This window comes from Octopus bimaculoides, chromosome 10, assembly GCF_046866305.1.
Source record: "Octopus bimaculoides isolate indiv1 chromosome 10, ASM4686630v1, whole genome shotgun sequence".
Taxonomy (NCBI): Eukaryota; Metazoa; Mollusca; class Cephalopoda; order Octopoda; family Octopodidae; genus Octopus; species Octopus bimaculoides.
In genome coordinates, this window is record NC_142937.1 from 9,145,960 (window position 1) to 9,166,000 (window position 20,041).

A 20,041-nucleotide genomic window follows, 5' to 3' on the forward strand; every position below is an offset into this window, starting at 1 on the left:
TCTTGCAAAATAAATATATATAGATATATATATATAACATCCACCCCTAGGGGTCAGCCACACTTAAGTGGCAATATACTACACTTTATCGTGCAGTTACTGTTAATACTTCATTTAGAGAATTAACATTGCTTGTTTTCACCTTTTCGATATCAGTGAAGAATTTCACTGGAAAAGAAGATATAAGATTGCCAGGTTTTTGTCTCTCTCACCAAGGTCAGCAGCTATCGAACGCCGACGAAGGGAAATAACCCTGAAATCCGGATCCGTTCGTGCTGCAGATCGTGGTGAGAGGGATAACTTCCCTTGGCAAACAGGACACAGTCGTGTGGCGTTAAGCCAGCTGGAGGAGATGTCCTCCTGGGGCTAAAAGCAACAGTAACATCCACCCCTAGGGGTCAGCCACACTTAAGTGGCAATATACTACACTTTATCGTGCAGTTACTGTTAATACTTCATTTAGAGAATTAACATTGCTTATATATATATAGATAGATATATATATATATATAGATAGATAGATATAGATATATATAGTTATAGATATATATAGTTATAGATATATATATATATATATATATAGATATAGATATAGATATATATAGATAGATATATATATATATAGATATATATATATCATCATCATCATCATCATCGTTTAACGTCCGCTTTCCATGCTAGCATGGGTTGGACGATTTGACTGAGGACTGGTGAAACCGGATGGCAACACCAGGCTCCAGTCTGATTTGGCAGAGTTTCTACAGCTGGATGCCCTTCCTAACGCCAACCGCCATATATATATATATGCACATGCACACACAAACAACCAGCTTCTTTCAGTTTCTGTGTACCAAATCCACTCACAAGGCTTTAGTCGACCAGAATCTATAGTAGAAGACGCACTCTCAAGGTGCCAAGCAGTGGGGCTGAACTTGAAACCATGTGGTTGGGAAGCAAGCTTCTTTCCACACTGAATTCAAATCTTGCAATGCTTGTCTTTGCCTTTTATTTATTCATTTATTTATTTTTTTGTTTCTGTATTAATATAATAAGTACCAACCAAGTACTATGGTTGATGTAATCAAGTGCATATTCTTTTCTACTCTAGGTAACAAGGCCCAAAATAGATCGACCCCAGTGCACAACTGGCACTTAATTTATCGACCTTGAAAGGATGAAAGGCAAAGGCAACCTCAGCAGAATTTGAACTCAGATTGTAAAGACAGACGAAATACCGCTAAGCATTTCACCCAGCATGCTAACATTTCTGCCAACTCAAGTACATATTTCTCCAAAAATGTGTGACCTTGTACCCCTGTTAGATATTTTAATAGCTTATTCCTGCCATCCTCATTTTTCACCATTTTCAAATGACTTATATTCTTTTTCTCTTACCACAGTGTTCTGGATTTGAGATGACTGGATATACATCATATTTGAACTGCACAAGACAATTTTCCAATGCGTATATCAGAAATATACAAAGTAACGACAAGATATCAGTAAGAACCTATAAATGAATGTTTCTTTTGAATTTCAAAATTTTACCTGTCCATTCATTTAACGTCTATTTTTCCATGCAAGTAATTGGTTGGACAGGAACTTGTTCGACAAAGCATTTTATGGCCTTAACACTTTTGGTACCAACCTGCCTGAAACCGTCTCTAGCTCAGGAGTACATATATCTTATTTTCAAAAGTTCTGAATTAAAATCTTCTACCAAACCTTAGTCACAATTTATGTTCCTGACACTCACTTAATTATAACTAAGTTATTTTACTAATAAGTACTTGAAAGAAACACAGAGCATCTCAACAGAAATATGGTAACAAAAGGGTTAATACCCTCCCTGTAACCAACCCATACCTGTTTTTCCAACATATTAAACAAATAATCAAATAGTTAATTAGATATTTAAGTGATGACTAACAATAAGGAAGTGATATTAAACCAGTGTGTGTTGATTATTGTTCCCATAATAATGACCCTCACAAGACAAGATTTTTTTTTTCTATTCAATTCCCTTTTTGAAAGCACGGAATGACTTCTTGTAATGTGAAAAGAAATGTAAACATCATATCACCATTTTGCTGAGATGGTGATATGCAAGGCTCTGGAATGTGATCTTACATACATGTGCCAGACACACACACACACACATATATATATATATATTTTTTTTTTTTCTCTCCTTGTTTCTTTCTGTGGAAGAGTGTAGGCTCAAAACGTTAAAGACTTTTTCAATTCCTGAGCGTTATACTTATACATCTATTTGTTTTCTACACCACCTGTCTTCGTCTGTTGTTTTTTTGTGAATTCTCCCTATATATATATTTGTATATATATGATTTGAGTTGATTTGATTTGATCTAGTTTCAGCTCATGAGCTGTGGCCATGTAGGGACACTACAATTTGGTGTTGCTACATAGTTTTCACTAATTCTTTTTAGAAATTGACATGTGATGCATGAGTGAGTTTGATGCCACTGCCCACATCTGCACCTCCTGCTGTGAAGTTGGTTCATCGGAGACACTTGACAGTAATAGGTCCAGTTTCATTTTAATGGCACCTAAATCCACCCAATGCAGATCTCTCAAGTCCTTCTGGAGGATATTGAAGAGCTGTAGTCCCCTGAAGCCCAGACTGTTGCAGTATCTTGTCCTATATCTTGATGGCAAATTTGGAGTCCTTGGCACTATGCAGTGGTGCCCTGTTCTAGTATTTGTGTAAGTCTTAATGCCAAAGTTTGGGTCAAGACCGCCAGGATTTTCCAGATGTATGTTTATGGCATATCTTTCTCGCCTACACTTTAAGGAATAGAGTCTGACATTGCACATCCAGTGGAAAATACCAGCTTCTAGATTTTGCATGTCCTCTAACTATACTGGTAACTGCATAGAAGTTATAGCAATTTTATTCAGAAGTTAGATCTTCTTGAAGAAACTTGCAATAGTCTTTAGAATGACATTTAAAAAAATCAACTCTAAAGTGATAATGACTAGAATCAAATAACATGTAACTCATATACAAATATATGTCAGATATTCATGTTAATGTAATTAAATTAATTGCAGGGAATAATGTTACTGCAGCTATTGGTAGGCAGGCAGATTTAGGATAGAAATTCATTTAGCTTTAGTTTAGGATGACATAAGAAAATGAGAGAAAAATATAAATTGTTGCAGCAGTCATTAAGGAATAATTGTTTTAGTTGTTGAGTCCTAATCAACTCTGCTTGAGCAGATATGTGATATGATTTGAGATAGCTGATATTCCATCAAAAATTTCAATGATCAACATTCTAAATATGACCTCTCCATCGTTATTATCAGTTATGCTCTCCTAATATTTAGGATTCCGAGCAGGTGATTTAATAATGTAGTTCCTAATAAATGTCTCTGTGCAACAATGAAGCTCATTGATTATGCAATTTAGGCTGACACATTGACATTAGCAATCTTTGATCTTTCTAACACACTCAACCAGCTCCAACTAGCTGTAAAAGTATGTTTAGTGAGAAGGTACAGTATGGTATTGTAAATAGCAATGTAATTTATTGTTTCATGAACTTGCAGTGCTGTGCTCAAATCCTCCCAGTGGTACAATATGTAATAAATGTACTGTATGTGATGAAGACATGTGCCTGAACCATTTATGGCCATTATAAATCAGTGACTTTTCTGCACAATAATTCAAACTCTCTAGTAAAATATGTTAATGTGTTTTGTTCAGTGACAGAAAAATAACATTAATTAATTCAGTAACTAATAATATTTTAACCAGTTCAGTAAAGTAGGAGAGACAATTTCGCCTAAAACATTGTATCACTTCCATCTATACTCCAAGATGAAAATGCAGCTCAAGGGTCACTGTTTTAACACTGTTGTCGAGATCAAGAGCGAACTGCAGAAAGTCCTCAACTCGCTTACAGAAAATGACTTCCAGGCCAGATTCCAAAAGTGACAGGAATGCTGAGACTGGAGTATCGCTGTGCAAGGTGACTATTCTGAAGGAGATGATGTATAAATAGATTATTTTTTATTAAATATAACTAGTCCCAGGACTTTTTGATACCACCTCGTACTTTTAGATGTAAACAGAAAAGAAATATCATTTTTAGGGACCCAAACAATGTCTCATTGTTTTGAAGGTTTTTTTTAAATATCTTTTGTATTGCTTCATAAATTGACAGGTGGTTGATGAAAACTTCAGTGGAGTGAAAGTTAGAATTTACTATCCAGCTGGAGTGAGTGAGAAAGACAAGACAAAATTATTACCTGGAATTTTGTATTTTCATCCTGGTGGATGGACCTTTGGCAGAATGGGTAAGTTAGAATGAAAGTTTTAGTTTTTAATTTATGTTTTAAGGAATGTATGAACATCATTTAATGTCTAATTTCCATGCTAGCATGGGTTGGACGATTTGACAGGAACTGGTATGGCCAGGGCCACACCAGGCTCCATTATCTGTTCTGGTATGGTTTCTACGACTGGATGCTCTTCTTAATGCCAACCACTTTACAGAGTGTACTGGGTGCTTTTTATATAGCACCGGTACCAGTGGATGATAAAACATATATTCATGCCTTTTGTAAGAATTAAAGAACCAAATAACTTTACTCTTTCACTGCTTTTTTTGGCATTTTGACTGTGGATCCAGTTTAGATGTTAGTTTGTTGGATGTTCATGTCCAGCTTCATGAAAATAAATGCCCTTAACCCTTTCGTTACTAACCCGGCCGTAGCCGGGCGAAAAATTTTTCGGTTCATAAGACTAAGCCGGCCGAGCGTACCCATTGTTATTTAAATGTATATTTGAACCCAAATCTCGTTAGCACATTCGTTGAAACACCTGATTTCACTTTGCAAACAGTTGAGTTATTGTCTCCCACATTGTTTGGCGTGTTATTTGAACTCAGTGAATTTTGGAAGATTTTTTTCCACATTTTTGGCGGCTTTAATTTTTTTCAACTTTGAAGATGGAGAGGAGTTTCATGCTATCAAGCAGTGATTCCGAATTTGAAGGTTTTTCAACAGAATATATGGAGATATCGAAGAAAAGAATGAATGAGCTACAAAAGCACGTGGTGAACGATAATGAATCAGATATTTCCGTATCCGAAACTGAAAGCAGCGATTCTGAAAGCAGCAAGGATGATTTTACACAGGAATGGAGTAAAAACTTTAAAAAACGTTTTTATTAACAATTTTTCTGAGGAAACAGGGTCTACCCATAGTCTTTCTCAGGAAGCGAAACCTTTAGACTTCTTTTTCATGCTTGTTTGAAATGATTACTGCGGAAACAAATCGTTACACAGAATGTAAACAAATCGGAAAAAAAGATAGCTTGCGGTTTCCTGCAACTGTAGATGAAATACGGGCATTTTTTGCCATAAATATTATTATGGGTATTAGACAGTTACCCAGAATAACAAATTACTGGAGCGATCAGGAACCTTTTGGCGATGAATATATTTCCAGTATTATGAACGAGTACGATTCGTGAAGCTGAACCAATATTTACATGTGAGAGACACTAGCAGTACACCCCCACCCAGTACGTGGAGAACTTTGAGACAAAAATCATGCAATAGAATTGATTAAGAACCCTTTCTTTAATTATGTTCCAAATATCACATTAATATGTTGATAAATAAAAAAGTTACAGGTGTTTAATGAGACTAGTCTAAATTCATGATTATTTTAGAATTTAATTGAAACTCATGACGGGTGTATTTTGGTCAGAAATATAGTAACGAAAGGGTTAAGTGGATTTCCATCAAAGTTCAGAGTTAATAGTTATAGCAGCTGTTTGATGTGATTGTGTGCACTTTTTATTTAAATCATAAGAAGAATGCAATCACTCTTGTTTATCTGTGCATGATTGGACATGCAATTGCAAAAGACTACAAGAAATTGATGTAAGCAAACAGGAGCTGTGGCTTTCAAAACCACAAGTGGACTTTGTTTTATTCATTATCAGACAATGCTTGTACTACAATAGGTACTTGTTTAGTTAATCAGATTGTGTAGTGAGTTGTTATCTGAGGAGCTGGCATACTAATATATTCACCAACTGTAGCACAGATAAAGAAAATGCATTAGGTTAGAAGAAATTACAGATAAATTGTATTGGACAAGTCATAAAAGTGCAAAAGTAATTTTATGCATGGAGAAAGTGTTTGCATCAGTAGTATATCATGAGAGTGTGGTGGAGAGTGTGTGTGTGTGTGTGTTAAAGAGAGAGAGAGAAGAAGAGAGTAAAAGAAAGAACAAAGTGATGTGACTTGATGAAACCTTTCAAACTCTATCTTCTATATGACAATTGTTCCCAGCATTACTTAAATAGTTTTGACTTCTGAATTAGATGCCACCTTTACTTAAACTATCCATTTCTCATCCATTTGTCACACAAAATGTCTCTCTCTCTCTGCTTCTTGATTATTTTATAAAACATTGATCTAATCATTCTTCTAAAATTAGTAATACCATGCTTTTCATTCCATGGTTTCTTGACATATGATAAATACATGGTTACAAGCCTGTCTGTAGCCTCGTCTCTCTTTTCAAATCTCAGCTTTTATAATTTATTCAGTAATAAATTCATAAATTTTTAGATTTCATTTTTTTTTTCTATATTTTTTATATATAAATTTTACTGTATCCTTTAATAGGTGTTTCTCACAGTTTACTAGAGAGACTGACTCAGGAGACTGGCGCTGCATTCATTGATGTTGAGTGAGTAATTTCTAAAACATAAAGCCTTATTTTATATCTTTTTGATTAAGTAATTATTTAAATTTGCATTTTATTCTATATTAAACTGTTTCTCTCTCTCTCATTCTCTACTATAACTACTCTTTCCAATGGAAATCATCTTTTTTCTTTAGAAAACAGACAGTATAAGACATATGTGAACAGTGTGGTTTTATATTTATCTAGTAAAGAATTGCAAATCATCTGCTATGATATCCTCATCATTAAACATCTGTTTTCCATCCTGGCATGGGTTGGATGGTTTAACAGGAGCTAGTCAGCCAGTGATTGTTTGTTTTGACATGGTTTCTCCAGCTGGATGCACTTCCTAACACCAACCATTTTACAGAGTATGCTGGATGTTTTTTACATGCTACCAGCATGGGTGCTTTTATGTGGCACTAGCACAGGTGCAAATGAAGTGTACAATGCACCAGCATGTGTGCATTTTACATGTGTGTAATTTGAACGGAAAACATTTGTTTGAGCAGTATAAATTTTAGGAAAGCCTCAGCGTACATACACATAATGTGATGGTGCAATAAAAGCCATTGACTGATAAACCCAAGAGTGATAACATCTATTCAGGTACAATGCATAGGTGCAACACACGTTGGGTGAAAGGACGTTGTGAGTTTATTGTAGAAGTTACTTGTGGTTAAAGTTGTGCTTTGTTTGATCATTTAATGTTTTGTTTTTTCTTTATTTTTTACACTAGCATGGGTTGGGTGAGTAGTTATTTAGGGCAAGATTTTACTATCAGATCTCGGAGTGGTTGGCGTTAGGAAGGGCATCCAGCTGTAGAAACTCTGCCAAATCAGATTGGAGCCTGGTGTAGCCATCTGGTTTCACCAGTCCTCAGTCAAATCGTCCAACCCATGCTAGCATGGAAAGCAGACGTTAAATGATGATGATGATGATCCTTTTCTGTCATCAATCTTTTACCTGTTTTTCAAGTTAAAGATTTTTTTTTAATTAAGAGATCCTTGAAAGCGCTGAGTGATTGGTTATAATGTCAGTATTTTACTCAAGCCAATGACAAGCATGGAATATCTACATTCATGCACATTTACACACACTCACATACATATGTACACACACACACACACACACACACACACACACACACACACACACACATTTAGGATGGACTGCTTTCAGTTTCTATCTGCCATATTTAGTCACAAGGCATAGGAAAAGACACTTGCCAAAGGTGTGCAGTATGTCGGGTAAGTGCCTTCTACATGTGGGATCGAACCTAAAACCACACGGGTATACTTGTACTTATATGATTATGTCTTAAAAAACAAAACAGACTGGATACTGTCAGTGTGAATATCTTTTATTACAAGCATTCTTGTGTTCGTTATAGACCTGAGCTAAACAATAACTGATTTGTTTTTGATGAGTGGTCAGCAATGACAATGAGTATCCAACGGTGAAATCATAACAAGAAAAAAATAGATTGAAATTTATTTATGAAAGAAAATAAAACCAAAAATATTGTAGAAATTAACTAAAAATAAAGTAAATGTAAACCTTTCTGTTATAAATGTTGATTTTAGTTATCAATTTTAATGTAATTTAGTTACCGACTGGCACCAGAACACATTTTCCCAGTTCCTTTCGATGACTGTCTAACAGCAACTGTACATATCTTGCGGAATGGTAGGGTGTATGGAATTGATAGTTCGCGTATAGCTGTTTCAGGTGAGTAAGCTTTTCTCAGTTGTTGAAAACAAAATCAACTTTATTTTCATGTTGGAAAACATCAACATTCATGTTATTGTTTTAGTCAGCTGTGAGCATTACAATATTTAATTTCATTACTGTATTCAAAGTTCTGATTTTTGTTGGAGTTAATGTGACCTAGAATTTCACCCAGAATTATTTCAGTTGTCTTCTCTGGTATGGAAATTGATCTAACACAATTGAGTCCAAATGCGCACGCTCATACATGTGCACATGTACACATATGTACAAAGAAATTGTCATTATCATGATCAGTCGATGAATTAAGTACCAGTTATGCGCTGGGGTTGATATAATCGGCTGGTCCCCTTCCCTAAAAATTTCAAGGCTTTGTGCCTAGAGCAGAAATAATTATCATAATAAGTGTATAATACTGTGGTGGAAATGCTAGAGAGATGGATAAAATACCTTGCAGTATTTCATAATTTTGTGTCACATTTTATGTTGTAATCCTACAAAGACTGCCCACACCTTTTTCTCCACCAGAGTTTATGAAATAAGTACCAGTCATACATTGAAGTTGATTCAATCAACTACATTTTTTCTTACAAATGGAAAGTCTTGTGCCTATGATAATAATTATCATTTTATGAATTTTTTTTCTTGAAAATAATGTCATGCTTTCTTCTATATATCTTATAATCTAACTAACGGCATGATATTAAGTGCATTGTGGCCTTACATGATCAATATTACTGCATGAAATATAATACATACACTCTAGTGAAAATTAGCTTTTATTTGCAGGAGAATCACTTGGTCATTAGAAATTATGTTGCTAAATGTGACCATCTCACATCTGTGCATTACTACCAACACTTCTGTTAGTTACAAGAATTGAATGGACACAGCTACTGCACTGAATACACTTAAACACTGACTTGGTCAAGCATCATCTTTAATCTGATATACATTATCTATTATTGCTTGTTTATTCATTCAATTAATTATCTTCCTACACGGCAAACAACACTTGTGGCACAATATTGGTGAAGTTGATAGGTAAAAAGAAGTAAGATCAAAAATAGTAACTTGGTAATCTTATATGCTGCATGGGTTTTGGTTGTGGGAAAATACTTGAACTTAAAACTACAAGCAAGCAACCCATTCAATTTTTATGTGAGTTACTTGCTTCTAACAATCATTTCTACTGGTTAGTGGAGGTATGGGTTAGGATTAGGGTTTTGGCTCTGTGGTAAGTAGCTTGCTTACCAACCACATGGTTTCGGGTTCAGTCCCATTGTGTGGCACCTTGGGCAAGTGTCTTCTGCTGTAGCCTCAGGCCGACCAAAGCCTTGTGAGTGGATTTGGTAGATGGAAACTGAAAGAAGCCTGTCGTATATATGTATATATATATATATATATATATATATGCGTGTGTGTGTGTGTGTGTGTGTTTGTCCCCCCCCCCCCCCCAACATCGCTTGACAACCGATGGTGGTGTGTTTACGTCCCCGTAACTTAGCAGTTCGGCAAAAGAGACCGATAAAATAAGTATTAGGCTTACAAAGAATTAGTCTTGAAATATAAAGGGGGTCCGCAAGTCAAAAAGTTTGAAAACCCCTGGTCTAAACAATGAAGATGAGAGGAGTAAATGGTTTAGATTAATGAAGCAGTGAAACAGAAAACAAATGCCTTAGAAAGAAATTATGTTTGTACACTCTGTAATGTCTGATAGAAAATTTTAAAGAAGACTTGGCTTTCATGACTTGCTTGACAATGCAGGCTAACGAAATGGTTAGAATTAGCATTGAACTCTGTGAGGTACTTGATATATAAGTGTCTTCCAAGGCTCTGATGTTGTTCTGTTTGTTTTAGTCTTAAAATGACAAGATTTCCACAGAATGTTGGTTTTTACCAACAACTTGGTTCTCATTGCAGAAACTACTGAATGGCTTCTGTCAATCAACAATGATCTAAAACTTGTCAAAGTTTTATATACTTTAAATCCAATATACCATCCATTCCAAATAGGAGCTGCAGTTCTTATCAGACAACCATTACATCTATCAACAGAAGATATTTGTCAGATTTCCATTACATGAATACCAAAATACAGATGTTACTTTTTTTCCTTATCTTCTCATAAATTCCAATTTCAATATTGTCTTTCTTTCACATACAACTCATCATTTCAAGAGTGCTCTCCTGAAAAACTTATATTCTTAATGTTGTCAGAACTCTAGATCTAAGAGATATTTAAGTTGTGTACAATTGTTTGCAATATATATTGTCGGAATATATTTGCCTATGTAATTCACTCATTCATTTTACATTGATCTTTTTTTCCATGCTTGCATGTGTTAAACTGACACATATTATAGAGACATTATTTCTCAGCTTAATGCTCTTTCTGTCATTAACCCTTGCCTGATTTTCGAGTAAGGGTGTTTTCATTCCATTTGTGTATGAAAAGTATTGAGCTACCAAATGATTTATTGATTGGGAAATGTCAACAGACATCACCATTCACAGCTCAGCAATTTTCATGAAAGGCACAGAATATTATCATTCACGCAAAGACACATGCATATATATATATATATGTATATATATATATGTTTATATATATATGTATATATATATATATATATATATATATATATATATATATACATACAATACTTGCATATATACGTAAACATATACATACATACATATAACAAGCCTTGTACAGTTCCTCATAAGGCATTATTCACCCTGGTGTTCTAAAGAAGTACTTGTTTAAGGTGTTGTCTCTTCTCAGTTTGTCAGTATTGGAGCAAGAAGCATTTATTCATTAATGGAAATGTATTATTTACGCGGGGGTACCCAAACGAAACCAGAATTTTGCTTTTTTTTTTTTTTTTTTTTTTTTTTTTACTTAGATTTACATGTTTACACTTTTATTGCCTTCAAAGTATTCTCCATTTGAAGCAATGCATCAGTCCAGATCATTTTCCACTGCTTGAAGCAGTCCTGAATCTCTTGCGAAATGATGCTTTTAACACCTCTGTTGTTTTTTTTTCTTCACTTCTTCCACATCTGCAAAACGTTTTCCTCTAAGGACTCTTTTCATTTGGGGGAAACAAAAAAATGTTACAGGGTGCATGATCGGATGAATAGGGTGAGTGGGTAAGTGGAGTCGTGCCATTTTTGGTCAGAAACTGTTTCACACTCAAGGCAGTGTGCACAGGAACATTGTCGTGATGAAACCATCACTCTCCACTTTGCCACAGGTCAGAGTGTTTTCATCTCACCACGTCTTGCAAACGCTTCAGAACTGCCAAGTAAAATAGCTGGTTAACAGTTTGACCAAGAGGGACAAATTCTATGTAGACAATTCCTTTCACATCGATGAAACAAACCAGTATCGCCTTGACATGCTTTTTGGGGGCATGGTGACATTGAATGCTTCCTTTGACATCATTCAATGACACCAGTCAGTAGACTTATGCCTGAGGGTCACATCAAGTGGCTTCTAGTGGCAGAAGCCTGAACTACAATGGGCTTGTCTCACAGAAAACGTTTCCGGTTATTTTGTGGTACCCCCCTCGTATTGATAGATAGTCATGGATCAACTTCTACGCAGATTAATCTTTTACTTTATTGAACCTCTAATGATCTCAGTCTGATAATCAGTTCAAAGATAAGCAATATTGATAACAAATCCCAGCATTACAGTAACAATCAAGCTTCCTTCCAAAGATGTATATCTTGCTCAAGTAACATAGGTATTGATCATTTTCAATAATGCATTCTGCATATGAGATCATTCCACTGAAAAGAAATCGCATCTCAGCAGGCAAAGCTTGTTTACCTAAAATAGCAATACTAGTAGGGGTAAGTCTAAGTCAAACATGAAACACTTAGAATAAATTAATAGGAATTAATTCATCTGCAAAGACATTAAGTTTCAAAAGTTAAATGGCAAAAGCAAGAAAAAGGAAAGAAACTGCAGTTAATGTAAGAACAGGCATTGCTCAGACAGCAGCAAGTGTCTCCGGATATATCCTCCATATGAAGAATTGTCACAATCAAATTAGTTTAATTTCATCATCATTAGTGTTAGGAAGGGCCTCCAGCCATAGAAACCAAGCCAAAACAAACTATGGAACCTGGTGTGGCCCCTGGCCTTGCCAATTCCTGTCAAGTCGTCCAACCCATGCCAACATAGAAAACAGACATTAAATATCGATGATGCAGAGGATGAGGATCATCATCATCATCATTTTATTGTCCACTTTTCCATGTTCACGTGGGTTGGATGGAATTTGCTGAAGATACCCTTCCTATCACTAATCCTCACCTCTTTCCAAGCAAGGTAATATTTCCCCCAAGACCAAACATGTTTTCACAGAAAATTGGAGATAATGGACTGCTTATATGACATTCATGCAACATCAAGGCAAGGGCACACATACGCACACACACAAAACAGGCTTCTTTCAGTTTCTAACGAATCCCACAAAACTTAGATCATCCCAGGGCTATAGTAAAAGACACTTGCCCAAGGTGCCACACAGGGGAGAAAACTTGTCAATCACATTACCATGTCTATACCTTATATATAGTCATTGAAGTATAACTCTAGAGAATGCACCAAGTCTATTATTATTCTGGGGAGTCTAACTCTGTTTGTGTCCTTGAGCTCAGTGCTGTTAGTTGGTTCAAACTCATTTATGATTGTCGTTAAACCAGGTAACAATATTTTTCTCAAGCTGTTTCCTTTTTATGTTTTATTCTTATGCCATTTCAGGTGAAAGTGCTGGAGGGAACTTAGCTGCTGCTGTTGCACTTCGACTAGCATCCGAAACTACACTTCCTCGTATTAAGAGTCAAATTCTTTTAAGTCCTTTGCTTCAAGCTTTTGATTTGTCCCTTCCTTCTTATTCTATGCAAAATTTGAGTATTAACTTAATGGACAGAAAATGGATAGCTTCTTATTGGTTGCTTTATGGTGAAGGAAATACTGAAAACCTTGATAGTCTTTTAAATGGTAACCACATAAGCCCATCGTTAAAATCTTCAGAGTATGCAAAGTCCGTTTCAATGGACTTACTTCCAGAAGAATTGCGTAATCAGCCCCGTGTCAGTGTCAACACAACAAAATATGATGAGAAATTTGCTATTCCATTTGAAAGACTTTTGCTTAACCCTTATTTTTGCCCCTTGTTTGGAAGAAATCTTAAAAATTCTCCCCCTGTGTATATGATATCATGTACATTTGATGTTGTACGTGATGAAAATTTCTTATATGTACGCAAACTAAAAGATGCTGGTGTGGAAGTCCAACATGACCATTATGAAGGTGCTGTTCATGGCTTACCAACAATTGAATATTTTGATATAAGTGACACAGTCATAAAGAAGCTTTCAGAGTATATTCAAAACACTATATAGTGCTTACCTTGTTCCCATTTTGAAATTTACCAAAATATTCCCTCCCACCTCTGCCACTAATTTCTACCAATTTTATGTGGTTTATTTATTTGGTTTTGCATATTTTCTTTTTGGTTTAATATATAATGAAGATAACTTTATTATTTTTTTGTCTTTACCATTTTATAATCCTTGATGACTAGTGTGGTGGTTTATAACAACCTAACAACATTCATTCATAATCCTTAGTCAAATCAAGAACAGTTATGGCATCAAGAAATATTATTTTCAATTCCATACCATTTACCTCTTTTCTATATTTCATCACTACTGTTTCTCTTCTTCTAATCTTCCTAATCCGTTTTACTCAGATCTCTAGAACTCTATTTCTATGCCCATGTTTGCCCCAATCCCCAGCAACTCAGATTCTTAGAACACATTTACCAACATTTTGTTTATTGTTCTTGTGTTCTTAGGACTTAAGTTCTCAAGCAAGAATCAGTTTGCAGCAGAAGCCTTCTTTTGTTTCTCTTACATCACTAATCTCTTTGTAAAAGGTGAATCATTACAATATTTTCATTTTCTTTTCTTTTTTTTTTTTTACCGAAAATTCCAAGCTTCTTAGTTAGCACCAAATACAAATAACGCTGCACATATCAAGAAAATAGCTACACACAACTAAATCTTTCTTCCTTGCAAATAACAAACATAAAACAAACATACTCATTTATAAATGTTGGACTTCACATTCTATAGCAACCTTTTGTGAAAACTAGAAAATATTTCACAAAGGCTGGCTTTTGCTTTTTCGGAGTTAGAACTAACAACTGCTAGTTACATACAGAGAACAAATACATCATCTACTAAAATACAGTCGACAAACCTTTTACAGTACAATAAACATAGGTACATATATAATAAATCTTTGACTGTATTGAATGAAAGAGTTAAAAAAGTAACAATATCTGCCTCATAAACAAAACTTTTCCCTTCAAAACACATCGCTCCTAGTAACCCTCTCCTGCTCAAGTTTTCTCTTTTATGTTTAACCTTCTTGATACCAACCTGTCTGAGACCGCCCTTAGATTTATGATACAAATTCTATTTTAAAATGATCTAAATTAAAACCTGCCATCAAAATTTCACATTAGTTTATGTCCTAAATACCAGCTTAATAATGACAAAGTTGTTTCAATAAGTTTTTCATTGTGGAGGCGCAATGGTCCAGTGGTTAGGGCAGCGGACTCGTGGTCATAGGATCGCGGTTTCGATTCCCAGATCGGGCGTTGTGAGTGTTTATTGAGCGAAAACACCTAAAGCTCCACAAGGCTCCGGCAGGGGATGGTGGCGAGCCCTGATGTACTCTTTCACCACAACTTTCTCTCACTCTTACTTCCTGTTTCTGTTGTTCTTGTAATTCAAAGGGTCAGCCTTGTCACACTGTGTCACGCTGAATATCCCCAAGAACTACGTTAAGGGTACACGTGTCTGTGGAGTGCTCAGCCACTTGCACGCTAATTTCACGAGCAGGCTGTTCTGTTGATCGGATCAACTGAAACCCTCGACGTCGTATGCGACGGAGTGCCAACAACAAGTTTTTCATTATTCTATAACTTAGCTGAAACAAAAGCACTTATATTTAAGTATCATTATGGTAACAAAATGGCTAAGTTGCATGAGGTTTTGGTAAATACTAACTAATTTCTGTGCTCTAATTCAAGCATCCATCTTGCTTTTTCATCATCCTTGATGACTTCAATATTCACAACTCCTCTTGACTCTCTCAATCCACACACTCTGGCATAGAGACTGAAGTTTGCACCATCATGAAGTTTCTTTACCTACCTCTGTCTTATACACTGCTTCTCCAAACAATTCAATTTTTTTCTTCCAAACCCAAACTTTTGTTGGATTTAATCTGATACAGTTTCAAAACACATTTGAGAAACACTGAGTTGTTGTTCAGTCCTGATCAAGCAGACCTATGGCCAAAGTGTGCCACTATGACCGTCCCATTTTATTGCTGTGGTTAGAGAAGAATTTTGCTGCTACTTCTAACATGTCGAAGCTCTCTTGTAACTCACGAAATCATTGGGTTATTTTTTATACCAGTATTTATATATATATATATATATATATATATATATATATATACATATGTATATATATATATGTATGTATATTTATATATATATATATATATATATATATATATATGTTTTTAAATCATGTCAGTGGAAATGTTACCGGGCTGTTTATTACAAAAGGCAGCATACAATATTTTTATTACTGTTATTGATGTCTTGCATTTATATATATATATATATATATATATATATATATATATATATATATAATGTGTGTGTGTGTGTGTGTGTATCTGAAATGCCTTCCATCCTTAAAGAAGAGCAGGAAGTTCACTGGCTGTGAAGGTGTTATTTCTCACCTATGGAATACGGATTCAGGTATTTTCAATGAAATCCTACAATTTTTAATGTGTCCTCATAATAAATTGACTTGTTTTTTTTTTTTCTTAATTGTGAATTATAAATAATTTATTTGTTATGTTCCTACTAAAGCATGTGATTTTTAAAAAAACTTTTGATTTTATTGCTTGTATTTCATTAACCTTACTATTTAATTCCATTTTGCCATCTTCTTTCTATCTAATAATGCATAACAAAAAATAAATTGTAAATAAAACATCTAAAAATGAAATGATTTTGTGTATTAATTATGATAAGAAAAATAATTGATTCTGCATTAAATCTGTTATGAAATATATTTTTTTTCTTCCTGTTTAACTTCATTTTGATGTATTTAGCAGAAGATTTTTTTTTTCTTTTTCTTTTTTTTTTTTTCTTTTTTACAAAATTACTTGTCCTAAAATGCATATTAATGTACAAGGGTTGGCTGAAAAGTTCATAGGCTTACTGAGACGCTCTAATAAAATGTGACCAAATGAGGTTTAGGTTTATTTTCAACATGTCCCCCTTGCAGTCCACACAATACTTCCATCAGTGTTGCAGTGCTTGGATCTCATTGGTAAAGAAGCTTTCATCCTGTTAGTTAAAAAGGATAAGGTGTGAGGGTGGAAGAAAGCAAGTTGCAGTCAGAATTACAGGACAAGTGTTTTTTCATGTTGAGGAACAGATGATAGTCAGATGGGGCCAAATCAGAACAGAGTGGATGATCAACCAGTTGTCAGTTTTCCTAGGTATTTGGTCTTAATAGCCCTTTGTAACTGCCCTAAGAAGTTGGCATAATGCTCTCCATTGATGGTGTGGCTTTGTGAAAATAGTCAATAAATGGAATGCTTTTTGCATTCAAAACCTGTGGCCATTATTTTCACTGCAGATGATACAACCATGACCATCTTTGGGGCAGGTGCAGAGGGATGTTTTCACTGCTTGGATTGTCTCTTTGTCTCTGGATCAAAGTGATGTGGCCAACACTCATTTGGACTTAGGAGATGTTCAAGGAAACCAGCTGGATCTGGCTCAAGCAATATCAGATTTTGGCATGATCTGAGCAGCCTTTTGTGCTTTTGATCAAGTGTCAGAAGTCATGGCACCCACTGAGCAGAAACCTTCATTATGCCAAGTTCATTGTGCCAATTATTCCCAAGTCTCTCACAGCATATGCTAATAGCATTGACTATTTGATTTATTGTCAATGTTTTCCTTAGTGGTGGCAGTTGCAGGTCATCTTCAAGACTCCCCCTTCCCTTCTTAAATTCAGCTACCCACTTTTGCACTATTGATAAAACTGGAGCATTATTCCCTAATATAGCAAGCATATCAGCATGAATGCCCTTGGAAGCTAAACTGTTTTTCTGTAGGTACTTGATAACACTTCGATGCCAAATTTTGTACATTTTCAAGAGAAGTTGCTACTAGTTACTTTTGAAGTCTTTGAACAGTGACATATCAGTTCACTTGGAAAGAAACAATGCAGTTGTTAACAAGGAGAGTTGAAATTGATGCGTGCAAGATTTCAAAGCTCAAGCATCACTCCTTAATAGTCAGCTTATGAACTTTTCAACTCATCCTCATATAGCCAATAATAAACAATACAATTATTTAGCTTCTGCTGTTATGTATAATCTAATACACATTGTCAAATGTATATAAATGTCTTTTTTTTTTATGTCTCTATTGACAATTTAAAAAATGACATTCTTTTACATTTGTCTACTTGTATTACATTACACAGCACGAGGATACCTAAAAATCTGTATTGTTTATCATTACTTATACCTTTCTACATATTTCAGAGTGTGCAACATAAATTGTTAAGTTCATCCTTAATGGATTAAACATTTTTTTGTCCTTAAAGGGAGGATTTTGTTTTAGGTTCCAATTCTTAGGCCAAGCAGCCTGCTGGTTAATATGAAGGTTCCAGTGTTTTATAATATTTATTTCTTCTTCATAATTTTTGCTCAATCACAGCTGCCTGTGACTGCCCAGTAACAAGTGTATGTTCACAAAGAAAATAACAAAACACATCATTAATTGGTTAAACTCTGAACTTGAGCATGGACATTTCTAAAGCACTTTATAACAACAAAATACATGCATGGTTTATGTTCTTCTATTTGCATAGTGGTAAGTACTTTAAAACAAAAGGAAAATTCCAGCAACAAGCATCTATAATTTGATTCCAGCCATTAACTACACCTATTCTTCTCTTCACATTATCACTAATATCTTTGGGAAAGGCATGAACATCACAGCATTTTTCCCCCCTTTGCATACTTTAGGAAAAGCATAACAGGAAATAAGTAATTTTCTCCAATTCAAATGCTGTAATACAATAACAAGATTATATCTGGAAAAATTTGTTTCTTAAAAGTAAAATCATAAGGCACACATTGTACATAGCAATATTATCTTATCTAGCTATTATTTTTATTTCAGATGCTAGTTTTGTTTACTTCTGTTTTATTTGTTGGTTTTTCAGCATTTTCTCAATGTCAATCATTGTTTATATAAATGTCACTGAAACGAGTTTGTAGAATAATGAATGAATTTTTTTTTTAAAGGTAGAAACTTGTTCTAAGAATAGAATATTTGTTAGGAATATAACCTTAGATTATCCATCACTGAATCCTTTGGAGATCACATTCTTAAAGTATAGAACTAATGTACAAATGTCTTTACTCTCTGGTGTGGATTCACCATTTTGTGCATATTTATTTTTTTCTTATTGGTCTCTCTCTTTGTATGCCTACTCTTAGGTCAAATATATAGATATATTCTTTGATCAATGATTTAATTTGCAACTGGAACAATATAGATGTAAACAAGCCCCCATTTGTTTTCTTTTATTTTAATTGGTAAAAGTTACAAAGTGATTCAAGAGCCGAGAGCTTTGTGTGTTAGCACTAAACCTAGACCCACATACAAGTATGTGTGGGTTTTTTTGTTAATGATTTCAGAAACTTTGTAGAGGCGATCATCAGACTCTATTTACATAATAGGAAAGTTTTTTTTAAATTGCTGGGTTTTTAGTAAAACGAGGTGTAAAATTTGATAGCTAAATTTTATTTGTCTGCTCTTTATTTACAATAATCTAATAAGCAATATATTTATGGGGAATATTCAAGATGGAATTTATAGAACTAATATATGTAGGTTGGAACACAGCATAGTAGATTTTTTTACTTTTCTATGATTATTCTTCTATGCAATTCTTGTTCATGGTGATGGCAAATGCCATATAGCTTTATTTGAGTAAGCCCATATCCACATGTGAAAGCCCGATTTCCCTCTGAAATTTATATAATTCATCTAAAACCATATGATCCTTGTTTTCATTGTGTCACCTCTGGAAATTACTTTATTGGGCTTTCTATTGGTAGAAAAGAATTACATACTCAAGTCTTGTTATATTGAGGATATCAGCTTGTGGGCAATTACATAAGATCAGTGGTTCTCAGTCAAGGTCTATATGGCCCATGGGAGTCTGTATAAGATTTTGTTGTTAAAATTTATCTGCAATAAATCAGTTATATTTCTACAACAGACAAAATATTGTAACAATTTTTTTAAACATTGAATGGCTATGAGGGCCATCTGAGTAAAATAGGAATCAAAGGGCTCCATAGGTAAAACAAATGGTTGAGAAACACTATGCTGTATACATCTGAAATATTCTTGTGTATCATGAG

At 34.6% G+C, this 20,041-nt stretch overlaps 1 protein-coding gene across 9 annotated transcripts in view; it reads left to right on the top strand.

The window, feature by feature from the left end:
* Positions 1-20,041, top strand: part of LOC106868898 (deacylase AADAC) — a 50,010-nt gene that overhangs the window by 20,629 nt on the left and 9,340 nt on the right. For 5 of the 9 annotated variants that reach the window (XM_014914619.3, XM_014914469.3, XM_014914394.3 and 2 more), the window contains exons 3-6: positions 1,401-1,502; positions 4,194-4,326; positions 6,675-6,738; positions 8,345-8,466. In XM_014914619.3, coding sequence (XP_014770105.1) covers positions 1,401-1,502; positions 4,194-4,326; positions 6,675-6,738; positions 8,345-8,466 — 421 coding nt within the window. Of the gene's footprint in view, positions 1-1,400; positions 1,503-4,193; positions 4,327-6,674; positions 6,739-8,344; positions 8,467-13,246; positions 16,244-20,041 lie in introns of those variants that run through there. The other 4 variants (XM_089358359.1, XM_014914700.3, XM_089358361.1 and 1 more) reach the window with 1 other exon arrangement.